The sequence below is a fragment of the Pygoscelis adeliae genome, unplaced genomic scaffold, assembly GCF_000699105.1.
Source record: "Pygoscelis adeliae isolate BGI_AS28 unplaced genomic scaffold, ASM69910v1 Scaffold340, whole genome shotgun sequence".
NCBI lineage: Eukaryota > Metazoa > Chordata > Aves > Sphenisciformes > Spheniscidae > Pygoscelis > Pygoscelis adeliae.
Window position 1 is genome coordinate 218,282 of NW_008823883.1, and position 14,016 is coordinate 232,297.

General features: G+C 49.7%; 1 protein-coding gene across 1 annotated transcript in view; it reads left to right on the forward strand.

Annotated features, from left to right (window-relative positions):
• ZC3H3 (zinc finger CCCH-type containing 3) overlaps positions 1–14,016 on the forward strand; it is a 204,501-nt gene that overhangs the window by 146,537 nt on the left and 43,948 nt on the right. Inside the window, 1 exon segment of the mRNA XM_009334823.1 lies at positions 11,709–11,790. Coding sequence (XP_009333098.1) covers positions 11,709–11,790 — 82 coding nt within the window.

Genomic DNA, 14,016 nt, shown 5'->3' on the forward strand with positions numbered 1-14,016 from the left:
GAGCCAGCAGTGTGCCCAGGCGGCCAAGAAGGCCAACGGCATCCTGGCCTGTATCAGAACTAGCGTGGCCAGCAGGAGTAGGGAAGTGATCGTGCCCCTGTATTCGGCACTGGTGAGGCCGCACCTCGAATACTGTGTTCAGTCTTGGGCCCCTCACTACAAGAAGGACGTTGAGGTGTTAGAGCATGCCCAGAGAAGGGCAATGAAGCTGGTGAAGGATCTGGAGCACAAGTCTTATGAGGAGCGGCTGAGGGAACCGGGGTTGTTTAGCCTAGAGAAAAGGAGGCTGAGGGGAGACCTCATCGCTCTCTACAACTACCTGCGAGGTGGAGGTCAGTCTCATCTCCCAAGTAACTAGCGATAGGACAAGGGGAAATGGCCTCAGGTTGTGCCAGGGGAGGTTTAGATTGGACGTGAGGAAAAATTGCTTTAGGCAAAGAGTGGTTAAAGATTGGAAAACATTGGACCAGGCTGCCCAGGGAAGTGGTTGAGTCCCCATCCCTGGAGGTATTTAACAGACGTGTAGATGAGGCGCTCAGGGACATGATTTAGTGGGCATGGTGGTGTTGGGTTGACGGTTGGACTCGATGATCTTAGAGGTCTTTTCCAACCTTAATGATTCTATGATTCTATGATTATGGGGCATCCTGGGTAGTTTTAAACCCACAAAGAACAGAGATTAGGGAGGGAGGGAGCTTTGTGCAGCTCTGGGAAGTTTGAAAAGCATGAGGAAAATTAGGAGCAAACAGCAACATCTCAATAACGAGTAAATAACTCCCCCGACACTCGCTAAGTGGCGTTGGAGAGAAAATGGAGAGGCCAAAATGATGGGCAGGCAGAAGAGGGATGACTGGGCATGATAAATCCTTACTGCACATCATCGCTCGTGGGGAGGAGGGCAGAGATTTAGCTTAAACTGCGGATTAGCTGCCCCGGCCACCCGGCGATGGGAAATTAAGACGCCTGCAGACGATCACAGAGATGAGGATGCTGCGGTGGCCGAGGGGGTGCGGAGCCGATGGAGCATCGCTTTCAGGTAATCTCCCTTATGAGAGCATTAAGGGGATGCTCGGCAAGCGGTTTGGGGATGGTTTGCTGGTGTTTTTGCGACTCAGCTCTGCTCAGGACAGATTTTTGGTGGCTGACTAGCCTGCAACATCCTCCTCACTGCTGGCTCTGCAAATAGGTATGTGCATGCTCGTGAGCGTGCGTCCATATGGCTTGTTTTGAAGTCTGCGATCCTACCTGCGTGCTGTTAATCCTTGGCTTTGATGCTGCGTCTGGAGGAGGATGGGCAAGGATCAGCCTTCGGAAGCGTAGAAAAAAAGGCCATAAAGTGAGCTTGAGGGGTCTGTAGACCAAGCAAATCCTGATGTCAGTGATGTCGTATTTTTTCAAGAGCTTTGCTAACAGCAGTGGGATTTTCTGAAGTGTCTGAATCAGGGTAATCAGCTGCACAAAACCAACTCGAGAGTGGTTCTGCCAGAAGCACCATCCCTGGGCATTGAAGCTGTCACCGAAGGCAGAAAGTGTCTTGCTGGAGTGCAAGAAAAGGGATGAAACCCTCAAGATGTGAGCAGGGAAGATGTTAGATGGAGCACGTCTGGTTTTGGGGCCAGGTTTCAGGACAGAGTTGGACCACTGGGAAGGGTCCAGGGGAGAAGTGATGGCTGGAAGGACTGGAAAAGTGGAGGACCTGGGTCTGTGCAATCTGAAAGAGGAGGAGATGGAGGGGCTGCAGGTCCCCAAGTGCTGCCAAGCAAAGGAGGGATGTCTTCTCCATGGCCAGGTGGAGCAGCCAAAAACCAGGGGGCTTAAACTGTTGCAGGAAGAGTTCAGGGAGAGCTTTCCTAGGATGAGGATTGTGAAGTGCTGGAGTAAGTTGGCTGGGTTGACTCTGAAATCTCCATTACTGGGATTTTTTTAAAGAACGGGTTACACGAACTTCTGTTTGGGGAGGACACAGGCAGAGTAGGTCCTGCCTTGCAGCAAGGAGATGGACTTGACTCGAGCTGCTGCCTAATTTCCAGTCAATGCATTGGTGGCTTTAATTTAGGTGCTGGGAGATGGTGGGAGGACTTGACTGTCCACCACCGTGCTTAAATCACTATTCCTGAGCACCAGCGTTTCCAAGGCAGTTTTTCCCAAGCCCAGATCTTGCACATGCCATATTTAAAATGCTTGTTCCAGACTATTTTTTTTATTTATGTAAGTGCAAGAAAGTCTCTAAATTTGTCTGGCCACCGGGAAACAGCAAAGTCATGCGTAGGCGACTCAGCAAAGGCTGATGGATTCAGCCTGTCCATGAATATCCACCGCTGGGCTGGGACCAAGCGGAGAAACGCCAGCCCAGAATGCAATTTCTGGCAGAGGGATTGAGTCAAAGGTTTGACGGGAGGATTTTTGCAAATTCAGGCATCGGCATTGCTCTTGGGGTTTTGCTGGGGGGGATTTTGGGTATGGGGAAAACCCTGGGGCTCAAGCCTTGCAAGGAAACAGCAATGATTTTCGTGGGATTTAGTTTGCAGAGGTGACCTAAAGCAGCTTTAAAAAGCAAAGGATCCGTAAAAGGCACAGCGTGAGCGTGCACCAACAAGCACTGGATACTTCTGTGGATACTTTTCCCCCTTTTTGATCTCCGTTTTAAAACAATGAGACTTTCATGGAGATGTGCAACTGTCTCGAGGTTAGCAGGTCAGACCTGCCAGCCAGAGGTGGGGAGGGAGCTGCTCCCCATCGTGGCTTTATCAGGGGTGGTGTGGCATGGAGGAGATGTGATCCCCTCCCATCTTTCCTTCCCCACGTCCTTTAGTGAGGTCTCGTTTAGAGAAACAGGTTTAATTAGTCCTGCTTTGGGACAGAAGGTCCCTTCCAGGGTTATTTTCTATAAAATACAAACCCATCCAGGTTTTTCTTTTTTAAGATATTTATCATTTTGCTGTAGTCTCCTTCCCCCTGCCACGCAGCACATTGGGTTTGTAGCCATAAAGCCCTAGTAACTTGTGTGTGTCAGTATTTTCATGTCATCTTTCAGCTCTCACCATAATTCATCCTCCTTTGCAAGGATGGATTCAACAGATACCAGCGTCTCTTGCTGTACGATAACTGGGGCTGGCAGGGCGGAAGATTTGTGTGCACTCATCGGGTACGAGCCTTCACATGTTTACTCAATGCTCTGTGTTTTCAACACTTGACAAAGTTTATTTAAAAGACGAAAAAAACAGCTTTTCCTTTCCCTTCCAGTGCCAGACGCTGTGTGTTTGGGGTAGCAGAGAGATGGGAAACGCTTCTGACAGTTTAATAGCTTGGGGTTTACTTACGGTGGGTTATAATTCTGCTGTTTGCCTGAATTTATTGGGTTGGTATTTTGTCTCTTCGTGGCCTGACTACAATAAAAAACACGATGCTGGTTGCTGCGGCTGATCCATCAGTGCCGTCGTACTATCCCTGCCAGGCGAGTGGGATGGGCAATTGTTTTGAAGCTGGTGGTAAGTTAAAATTTGGTCTTGGGGATGCACCTCCTGCAGCCCTGCGGTGTATCGGGGTCAATCCTGGGGCTATGAGGAGCAATAAAGCAACTCATCTGTCTCCCGGAGCAAGGAGGAGAGCAGGGGTTTTGCCACGGCTCATCTGCAACCCGCTTCATTACCGGTGGCACAGCGTGGGGGACACCCGGCTTGGGGACAGGGAAAACATCATTGCAAACCCAGGAAAAGTTTCTGAAGGTGTTTTCAGCATAAAGAAGCTGCCTGAAGTGATTCGTGGTTTTGGGCATCCCAGTGGTCCGTGCAGCTGCTGAGAACTGTGCTCTCATCACACGTGTGGCTCTGCTCCCAAAGGGCTTGCTGCAAGTTCTGTGCTTGTCTCCTGAACACTACAGATGAATTATAGAAATATAAAGACTTTTTACTTTCCCAGCCAGCTGGTGAGCTGAGATGTACCGTAACTCAGCCACTTGAGCAAGGATGGAAGAGGCTCAGAAGAAAACATCTAGCTACAAACGCAGGGCTCGGACACCCGCTCCTTGTCCCCGTGCAGGATGAAGATGCAGTATCAGACATGGAAAAGCCCTTTACCCCTGGGATGGTGTTGGCAATAACTAGTATTTCTAGTTATATATTTTTCACTTTGCAGAAGTATTAGAAAACAGGCAGTGGGACGGTGTGGAAAGCATTTGATACGTTGCAATTAATTAAGCAAGCATAATAATTGCGTTTCTCCGCTCACAACGAACCTCTCCTTCATTTCTTTCTACAGCTGCTAAGGTGTTATTCAGACACTTGAGGAATTTCCATGAAACTGGGGAAAGAAGCAAAAGGTCCTGGCAACATAGCATTTCACAAAGAAATTTGAAAGGGAAAATAACAAAAAACCCAGAGCCCTGTACAAGATTGAAAGCAGCAGAAACCAAATTAAGGTTTGACATTGTCCAGAAAGCAGCCCTGACCCCAATCTAGGCATGAGCCGCCGCCGCCGTGGTGAGAAGTATTGTACACCGTGAGCTGGGGCTGACTCCGGTGGTGTTTTGCCGGTGTCCAGGCTGCTTTCCATGGGCAAACCCTCACCTGCACGACTTCCTTGGATGGGGTTTTGCCTCCTGGGAAGCATGCGGGAACCCTGGTGTGACAAAAGGCTGGTGGCTTTGGGGACACTAGCGTGGCTGGGCTTTGCCCGCCGGAGGGATGCTCATCGGTGGCAGCCGGCCCCTTGAGCAGCGTGATTTTATTTATTGGTGGTTTTCAATTTTTCTCCGCAACCGTAGGACGCAGAAGCCTTGGAGGTACCCTTATTCTCCCATGATTGCTGAGCTCCCAAAGGTGGAGGTTTAAGAGGAGCTTTAAGTTCTCCTGAGCTGCCACCACACCCAATACAGCTGTGACGGTGGCATGGCTATGGCTCTGACTGCAGAGGAGCAAATTATTTCTAAACACATGGTTGAGTTCAACCCTCCAGGGCTGAGGGTCTTTCCCTGCATCTAGATGCACTCCCTCCCTCCATCCTGCTACGTAACATCCCTCCTGCCTCAGTTTCCCCACCCTGCTGCGACAGCATCTTAGTGCACAGCTGGGGAGACTGGAGATGCGAGCTCCTCCACTGCATCACGCTGAAGACGGGTGACTGATGCTCATAAACACGATTTCAGATGTGGTGGGAGAACTCCACGCTTGGTGAAAGGAGGAGGAAGATAACCATGGCGCAGGGAGCCATGTGCTGGAAGAAAGTGCACTCTCGGCTCCTTGTTTACCAACTAATTTTAGAAGTGCTGAGGGCTGCAGAAACACACTTTCCGCCTTTGCAAGGATGATAAAGTGCTCAGCACTGCCGTTGGGCCGGCCGAGGGCTTGCGTGAACAATGCTCCCTCCTCTGAGCCACTCAGCTTTTTCAAAAAGGAAGGGAAGATTTAAGACTGGAACATTTCCACCACCCATCGTCTGCCACCTCTGCTTGGTGGCACTTTTAATGCAGGTGATCAAATAGGAATTGGGGAGCATTCACCCCGGTGTGCTGGGGCTTTGCCTTTTCCCCTGGTCCATGGCTGTTAGAGCAGCTCACCTGGTGCGTGGGAGCATCCCAAGCTGCAGTAGCTTGTTTGCCTGTCGTGGCCTCAAATTTCCTGCCTTCTTTCTGCAAAACACCTTGACTGTGTTGGGACCAAGTGGTGGTGGTAAGGAAGAAGTTGGTGGAGGAGAGGCCAACCCAATGCACCAAGGTGGGAGAACAGCGAAAACTGGAGTGTTGCTTTCCTCAGGTTTCAGCTGGTTTTGGTGTCGCTTGTGCTGGGGCCCACTTGTGCTCAGCCCCTTCGAGCTGAATTCCTTGGTTTTGGGATTGCTCAATCCCTTGCCCCCTTCAAGCTCAATCCCTTGGCTTTGGGATTGCTCAATCCCTTACCCCTCTTGAACTCAATCGTGTGGCCCCTTTTGAACTCAGTCCCTTGTCTTTGGGATTGCCCAATCCCAATGCCCCTTCAGTCTCAATCCCTTGGTTTTGGGATTGCTCAATCTCTTGCCCCTTTTGAGCTCAATCCCTTGGCTCCTTTGGGCTCAGTCCCTTGGTTTTGGGATTGCTCAGTCCTTTGGCCCCTTTTGAGCTCAATCCCTTGTCTTTGAGATTGCTCAATCCCTTGCCCCCTTCAGTCTCAGTGCCTTGGTTTTTGGGATTGCTCAGTCCCTTACCCCTCTTGAGCTCAATCCTTTGGCACCTTTGAACTCAATCCCTTGTCTTTGGGATTACTCAATCCCTTACCCCTTTTGAGCTCAATCCCTTGGTCCCTTTCGAGCTCAGTCACTTGACTCTGGGATTGCAGGTGCTGGTGGGCAGGGACCTGGTCTCCTCGAGGAGCACCGCTAGATCCAGCACTGATGTAGACCAGAGCTCAGGAGATGCTCCGCAGCAGCCGCTCCGGGCTCTCTGCAAGCATCTGCTCGTACAACAACATCGAACTCAGAGCGTGCTTCATTAATTGAGATTGCTTCACTAATAAAACACTCGTGACCGCCTGGCCCAGGGACATGTACGTTCCTGTTAGGAGCTGGGGTGCAACCAAGCAGGAGAGAGAGAAAAACTGTGCTCATGTAGTGGCAGCTGATCCCTTGTTTTGCTGTTACCTTCTGGAGAGTGAGGGCTTCTGCTGTCCGGTGAGTAAAATAAATTACCCCCAGCAGCTGCTAGTGCTGATCATCTGAAACAGTGGAACCCACTTAAATGAATAATAATTAAAGAAATAAATTTCCCCGAGTGCCAGCCTCAAAACTTTTTGTTCAGCAATAAAGCGAAGGAGAGCCTCGCAAAATGAATCGCTTGGCTGTTTCCGAAGTAGGCTGCCTGCGCCGCGGCGGGCGAAGCGGGGTTATAATGGGACTTATTAAAGGAGCCGAGGAAGCCTCTTCCTGGGTGCCAAGGTCATGCGTGAAACAGGCTGAGCAGAAGCAAGTGCGGCTAATGGCAAAACCCCTTCCCTTGATGAGCAAAAAATAACGGGAAGCTGGGATGACCCCGTTACAGTCATCCCCGAGTCGGAGCATGGGATGGTGGAGCCGATCGTCTGCCAGCCACGGTCACCTGGGAAAAGCCCTGGTTGTTTCCCTCCCCGTGTAAGATTTCCATAAATTATCCTTGATTTGGGGCAGTTGAAGCAGATGGGCAACAATGGGCTCGGCAGTTTCCCCTGTCCCCAAGGAGGGTGACCTGCACGGCGGGCACAGGCCGTCCCCCTAACGATACTCTCACCCTTTTGCTCATCCCTTGGCCCTGGTGCACCCCGGCTCTGCAAACTTCTCCCTTTTTTTAGGCTGTTTACGTTTTCTACAGTCTTTCCACCATGTAAAAAATAAATGACTAGATCAGAAGTGCAAACAGACCTTTCCACACGATAAGGTCCTGGTCCTTGAGCTGTGTCCTCGGAGCAATGAAGTCCTTCCTAAATAATTAAGCAGGTAATAATTAACCGCGCTCCCTCCGTGCAGTATTTGCAGCCGATTTTTAACGCAAAGGAAAATTTCAAGCGTCCTTTTCAGCGCGCGTTTGTTGCATCGCAAGCCCTTGGGCGAGGGGGAGCTGAGCACCCCTGCTCAGGAGGGGTTGGAGCTGGAGAGAAGCATTCTGCTCCCCGTGCTGGCAGCCTGGAAAGCTCCGACTGTTGCTCCCAAGCGCGGTTCCTGGGCTGCCAAGGCAAACCTTTGCCAACCTTTCCCTGGAGGAGAAGGACCAGGTAGCAGTTGAGGCACCCCTCAAGCCCTGAGATATGTTTTGGGATTATGGAAAAAAAGGGTCCTAAATAATACATGGGTGTTGGTGGAAGGGTGCAGCATCCGACCCGCTCGTTTTTTTGTGGTTGTGGAGCCTTTGACAGGGATAAATTGTGCCTCTTTCCCCTTTTCCATCAAAAGCTGGAATTTCAAGCAGGAAGCGAACGCTGCGGAAAACACCGTGGGAGTGCTCGGCTGTGGATTCCTTCAGAGGAGCAGGGAAAAAAAAAAAAAAAAAGGATAGGCTGTAGCCCCCGCTATTAATCATAGCTGTAATCATGCATTTAATGAACATGACAGCTCCCGCTCCCTCCGGAGAGACGCGTCGAGTCTCATGGCTGGGTTAGGTACAACAATCACTTCTCAACGCTCGCGCTTGATAACACCGAGAGCCGCCAGAGCAGCCAGTGTCAGGTTGGGATGATGCATTAAGAGAAACAACCCCGTTTGCACGGGCTGTGTATTTCCTTACAGATGATGCGCTTCAAACCGACTAAATCATTAAGAAGAGGGGAAAAAAAAAAAGAAAAGCAGAGAGAGAAAAACACCTGTCCCTTATGCAGGGTATAAAATATCAAGCCTGACGCCGCCGTGCTGTGTGTAATCAGTTAAAAAGCCCTTAATGTGCTCATGCATTTAATGAACATGACAGCTCCCGCTCCCTCCGGAGAGACGCGTCGAGTCTCATGGCTGGGTTAGGTACAACAATCACTTCTCAACGCTCGCGCTTGATAACACCGAGAGCCGCCAGAGCAGCCAGTGTCAGGTTGGGATGATGCATTAAGAGAAACAACCCCGTTTGCACGGGCTGTGTATTTCCTTACAGATGATGCGCTTCAAACCGACTAAATCATTAAGAAGAGGGGAAAAAAAAAAAAGAAAAGCAGAGAGAGAAAAACACCTGTCCCTTATGCAGGGTATAAAATATCAAGCCTGACGCCGCCGTGCTGTGTGTAATCAGTTAAAAAGCCCTTAATGTGCAGTTCTTGATGCTCTCCCCAGCAGCTTTTATTTTTTTCCATCTTTTTTTTTTTACCTCCCCCTGTTGTTCCTGCCGTCTTTGAGCGTGCACATGGGAGGAACTTGCCATGCCGCTTAAATCTTTGCAGCGAGGGACTTTCGCGGTACAGAGGAAAACGTAATACGGGATGTGAGAGTTGCTCTCCTGATCCGACAGCATTGCTGCATCCTGACGCTGATGCTGTCCCCGGTTGGAGAGCAACTGGGGAGGAAAACGGGACAGATTTGGGACTGGCATCTGTCCTGCAAAATAAAAGTATGTTATGTCTGGACCAAACGAGACTCCCAGAGATCAGAGTCAAACCCCGAGGGCATCATTTCGGCTTTTTGTTTAATTTAGTCCAAATTTGCAGCAAATTTCAGCTCCTAATTTTTTAATTTAACCCTTATCCAGTTCTCCGGTGTCTTTTGCTCAGTCCTGGTTTCATACCACGTGGGTTACTTTGATAATAGAGATACACCCTGAATCTCCACTGTCTGCAAAAGGTCAGATGCTTTGTATTTATTAATACCAATCTCTTGGTAGTGGCTCTAACTGGGCATCCCGAGTCGGTAACCACTCTAAAAATCAAAACTTGGGCTCCTTGGACCTCCTTAAAGGTCTGAGACATCAAACCCACTCTCCTGCATCTCCTCCCTTGCTTCTTCGATGCTCACAGAGTCTTGCTTGTATTTAAACTTCTTTTTGCACGACGCAAAAGCTTCTAAAAATACCATCGCGCCGGAGCTGGAGTTTCTTCTGTAAATCCCAATCGACAACGAAACGTGTAATTACGGAGCTTCTTAGCCAGCAGCGTTACGCAGCACGGGGCTGCGTCCTCCTGGGTAAATATTTAGGTGGTTTTCTAATAGTTCAGAGAGGATTTGCACTCGGGATGAGTAATTAGGCGGTGGGAAAGCGTGGATGAAGGGTTTCTTTGCCAGCTGCCAGTCTGATGTTTTGCCGGAACCTGGTCAGCACACCGGACGGATGCATCTCACCTGGATTTTGCCGTGGATGGGACTGGCTCTCGGGCTGTTAAAGTGCCTCCAGGCTGTGAGTTAATTCACAGCAAGAGCCCGTTAATGGGAGATGCACATCGCCTGTCTGCGTATAATAGCATGACTTCTTGACAGAAGATAAAAGCTGGGCAAAAACCCCCCAAATATTATGCCATGGATGTATTTTTGCTATATATAAATTAAAAATCAGTGGCATGAGGCTGTTGCACCCGTCATTTATTTACTTATCTATTTATTTCTTTAGTGATTCCTCCTTTCTGGCCAAGATGTGGTTGTCAGGCTGCTTTAACTAAAAGGATGGCACACAAGCATGGGAGCGTGTTCGTCCCCGAGAGTCCGCTTTTATGCCCGGGTATTAAATATTTAGAGAGATTGCCTGCTGCCCCGGGGAGCTGGCTCCTGGTATAGCCCATCCTGCTGAGCTTGCTTTAAGGAGCATTAAACATAATTGCAGAGGGCTGAGGGATGCTCTATCCCTACCCTAATGGTCGCACTTTAATTTGGGTCTTTCTCCCTGCATCAGTTGGGAGGTCAACCTTGCTCAAGCGCACTGGCCTCTTAACCCACGTCCTCGCTAAGAGATGCTCTGCGGCATCTTCGGAGCGACCCGAAGTTGATGTGCATTTATTTTAGCGCTGAAAACTAGTTGAAAAGACGCTCCTACAGTGAGGCAGCTCTGCGACGAGGGGGAACCCAAAAAAAATGCAAAAAAACCCTCAGCGGTGGCTCAAATGCCCGGTTGATACTCGATGCGCTTGTGGCAAGCTCGAGTGAGCTTGCGGCAAGCTTGAACGCCCTTGCCGGTGAGTTGCATGGAGCTTGCTCGATGCCTCTGATCGACAGGCATGTGCCGCCCGTGCCGGCATCGCGCCTGCGCCAACTGCTTTTATTTGCAGAGGGAACAGATGGGGCTTCGCCGACGCCGGCAGCCCGAGTGACAGCTCGCGCGCAGGGAGAGCGCAGTGCCGCGCTATCAAATTCCACTCGCTCACTCCCCAGCATGCCGGGGCTGGCAGGTGAGTGACTGAGCCGCTCTCGTACCACCTGGAAAGCTGAGATACAGCCTTTCTTTTGAATTCATTCTTTCCTACACCAGTCAAGGACAATTTAATTATGTGCGTGCACGTATTGGAGGCAGGCGCGGGGCTTCCCCGGCCGGCTGCAGTGAGCAGCCAAGCCAAGCGTGGAAATCTGCTGGACCGGTAACGCAAGCGTGCGAGTTGCCCAGAGGGGATTTTTGGCACGTTCGGGTGTCGAGGGGAAAGGTCCCTGGTGTGTTTGGAGCTGGCAAGGAGCCCTTTTGCTGTGGCTGCTCCAGAGGTGCCGGCAACGTGGAGGTCCGTAAAGAGCATCCTCACCCATCTGGGCTCTGGGAGCTGCTTGCTTTGGGTTAAGCAATAAGATCATAGAATCATAGGATGGTTTGGGTTGGAAGGGACCTTTGAAGGTCATCTTGTCCAACCCCCCTGCCATGAGCAGGGACATCTTCAACTAGATCAGGTTGCTCAGAGCCCCGTCCAACCTGACCTGGAATGTTTCCAGGGATGGGGCATCCACCACCTCTCTGGGCAACCTGGTCCGGTGTCTCACCACCCTCAGCGTAAAAAAAATTTCTTCCTTATATCTAGTCTCAATCTACTCTCTTTTAGTTTAAAACCATTACCCCTTGTCCTATCGCTACAGGCCCTGTTAAAAAGTCTGTCCCCATATTTCTTACAAGCCCCTTTTAAGTACTGACAGGCTGCAAGAAGGTCTCCCCGGAGCCTTCTCTTCTCCAGGCTTCTCCAACCCCAACTCTTTCAGCCTGTAGTCATAGGAGAGGTGTTCCACCCCTCTGATCATTTTTGTGGTCCTAAGATACTGAGGGCCTTGTGAATTCCTGCAACATTTTATGATTCTGAGCAAATTATGTATGTTTTTTTCTCTGTTTCCAACAGCGAGGTTGCATTGTACGCCCAGTCCCGGCTCCTCTCCATCCAGCTGCCTGAACAGATCAGCGGGGAGCCGATACATCGCCAGGTCTGTACTCACGGGGAGGAAAGGCATGCTCCCCCTCCAGATGCTGCATGTGATTTATGCTCAGGAGGGTGTCAGCAGCTCGAGACCCAGCTATGTAACTGGCTGTTTATTCGGTGAAGCTCTGGCCGCTGCTTTTGCCCCAGCTTCTGCTACGAGGTGCTTTTAAGCTCAGCAGAAAGCTGCGGTTTCTGCTTGGAAAGGGTTTGAAAGGTTATTAGTGGATAGCAACACCTTTCTGCGAGCAAAGAACACCAAATCCTGCTCGGAAAGTCCCTTTTTAAATCAACCGTATTGTTCTCGAGAGGTATTTTGTTTTTTCCCCCCAACTCAGAAGCCCATCCCAATTTAAGCCAGCAAACCTGCAGGTTTTCCTTCTCGCTGTCCCACTCACAAACTGGGAACCTGCCACGTGGCAACTGGAAAGCACCATGTGTGGGAGAATGATGGCACGTTGCCACTGTTCAACGCCCTGCCAGCTTTCCTCTTGCCTTTTTCTTTGTGCTACAGATGTGCCACATATCATTGTGTCCTTAAGTATGAGCGTTTGCAGACAAGTCCCTCTTAATTGTGGCAGACTAAAATTTATTCCCGAAGTATGTCTGTTCCAGATGTCTGTATACAGACATAATGCCAGATTCTAGCTATATTTTATCATATCGTACCACTAATATCAGCTAATTTAAAATGTGCCATCGGAGTTAATTGGTGCTAGAGTCCAGCTTGCAAATGCTTTCTGTGCAGGTCAACGTGCTGGTGACCTGGCCAGGCATCGCAAGTAGCCGAGGTGTTGACTATGGGAGAGCCTTTTTTCAATATCATAATTGCAGCAAAGAAATACTCTTTTTTTTAAAAGTTTGCCTTACATTAGCCTTGGAAGCACCTCAAGTACCAAGAAGCAATTTGTGGTGGGGCTTGGTGTCCCCCTGAGCCATTCGTGATGAAATGTCAGGCATTTCTGACACTGAAATGGGGCTTTCGCATTCAGCATTTTGGCTGTATGAAGTTGTCTTTTTCTCATTGCATTTTAACTTGAGAGCTGCAGACAACCAATAATTACAGAGGTAAAAACGTGCATTCCCCCATAAAATAGTTTCCTTGAGTGACTATTTATCGTGGGCAATGCTACTGTGACCCTTAGACCTGTGGTTCTCGCACCAGGAGGACCAAGACTGTGGAAATACATAAATTATATAATATTTATATATTATACATATCTTAAAATAATTTTATATATAAATATTTATCCTTAGTCTCTAAGGAAGCAGTGCATACAACTACCCAGAGAACCTAAGGCGAGCGGCTTTGTTTGCCCCCATCCAGAGCACTGTGTTCTCTGCAAACTTGAGCTGACCGTGCTGTACCATCTAATTATCTGCTCGGAGAGATCAAACGTGCCCTCCATGGTGTTGCATTCACCCAGATCTCAACACTTCCCCTCTTCCTCCTGGTCCCATACATCTCTATAGCTGCTGGGTGATTACCTCTTCAGCTGGAAGCTTATGGAAAATGTGTGCTAAGCAACTTTTGATATCCTTAAGTAACTTCTAGTGGTACTAGGCAATGAATAGTGAGTTTTTCTGATATTTGGTGTTACCTTGTGTTCCTGCGGCTGTCACGTAGGCCCTCATTCATTGAGGTCCATAAGCAGGTGCCCACTTGAAGACCTTGAATATCCGTGGGGAGTGCAGCGGGCCAGCTGACAGGGACATGTGCTGAAGTGCCCTCTAAGTTGTTCAGTGTTTGCATCCTGTGCCGCATGAGCCCAGAATGGGAGAGGATGTTTTCTGCCTCACCATGTGCCCCAAAACTGCAGGAAGCTCTCTCCATGCTCATAAAATCATAGGAGAGAATCACGGTCATGGAGGTGGGAAAGGATCTCTGGAGAGCTCTGTCTTTCCTCCTGCCCCAGAGGGCCTCTTGTCCTTCCAACATATCTCTCTGAGGAGGTCTGGTTTCACCTTCTCTACACCATCTCATTAAGAAGTCACAGAGGACAATAAGATCCCCCTTGGCCTTCTCCTTGCTGAGCAAATCAGTCCGTGGCCTCTGCTCAGATGTCTTGTGCTCAAGCCCAAACCATCTTGGTGGCCTCCACTGGACGCATTACCATCCATCACTGTCCGTGTTGTACTGGGAGTCCCAAACTGGACCCAGTGCCCAGCTGTGGTCTTGCAAGTGCCAAATAGAGGGGATAGATCCCCTCCCTGACCCTCCCGGCTGCATTCC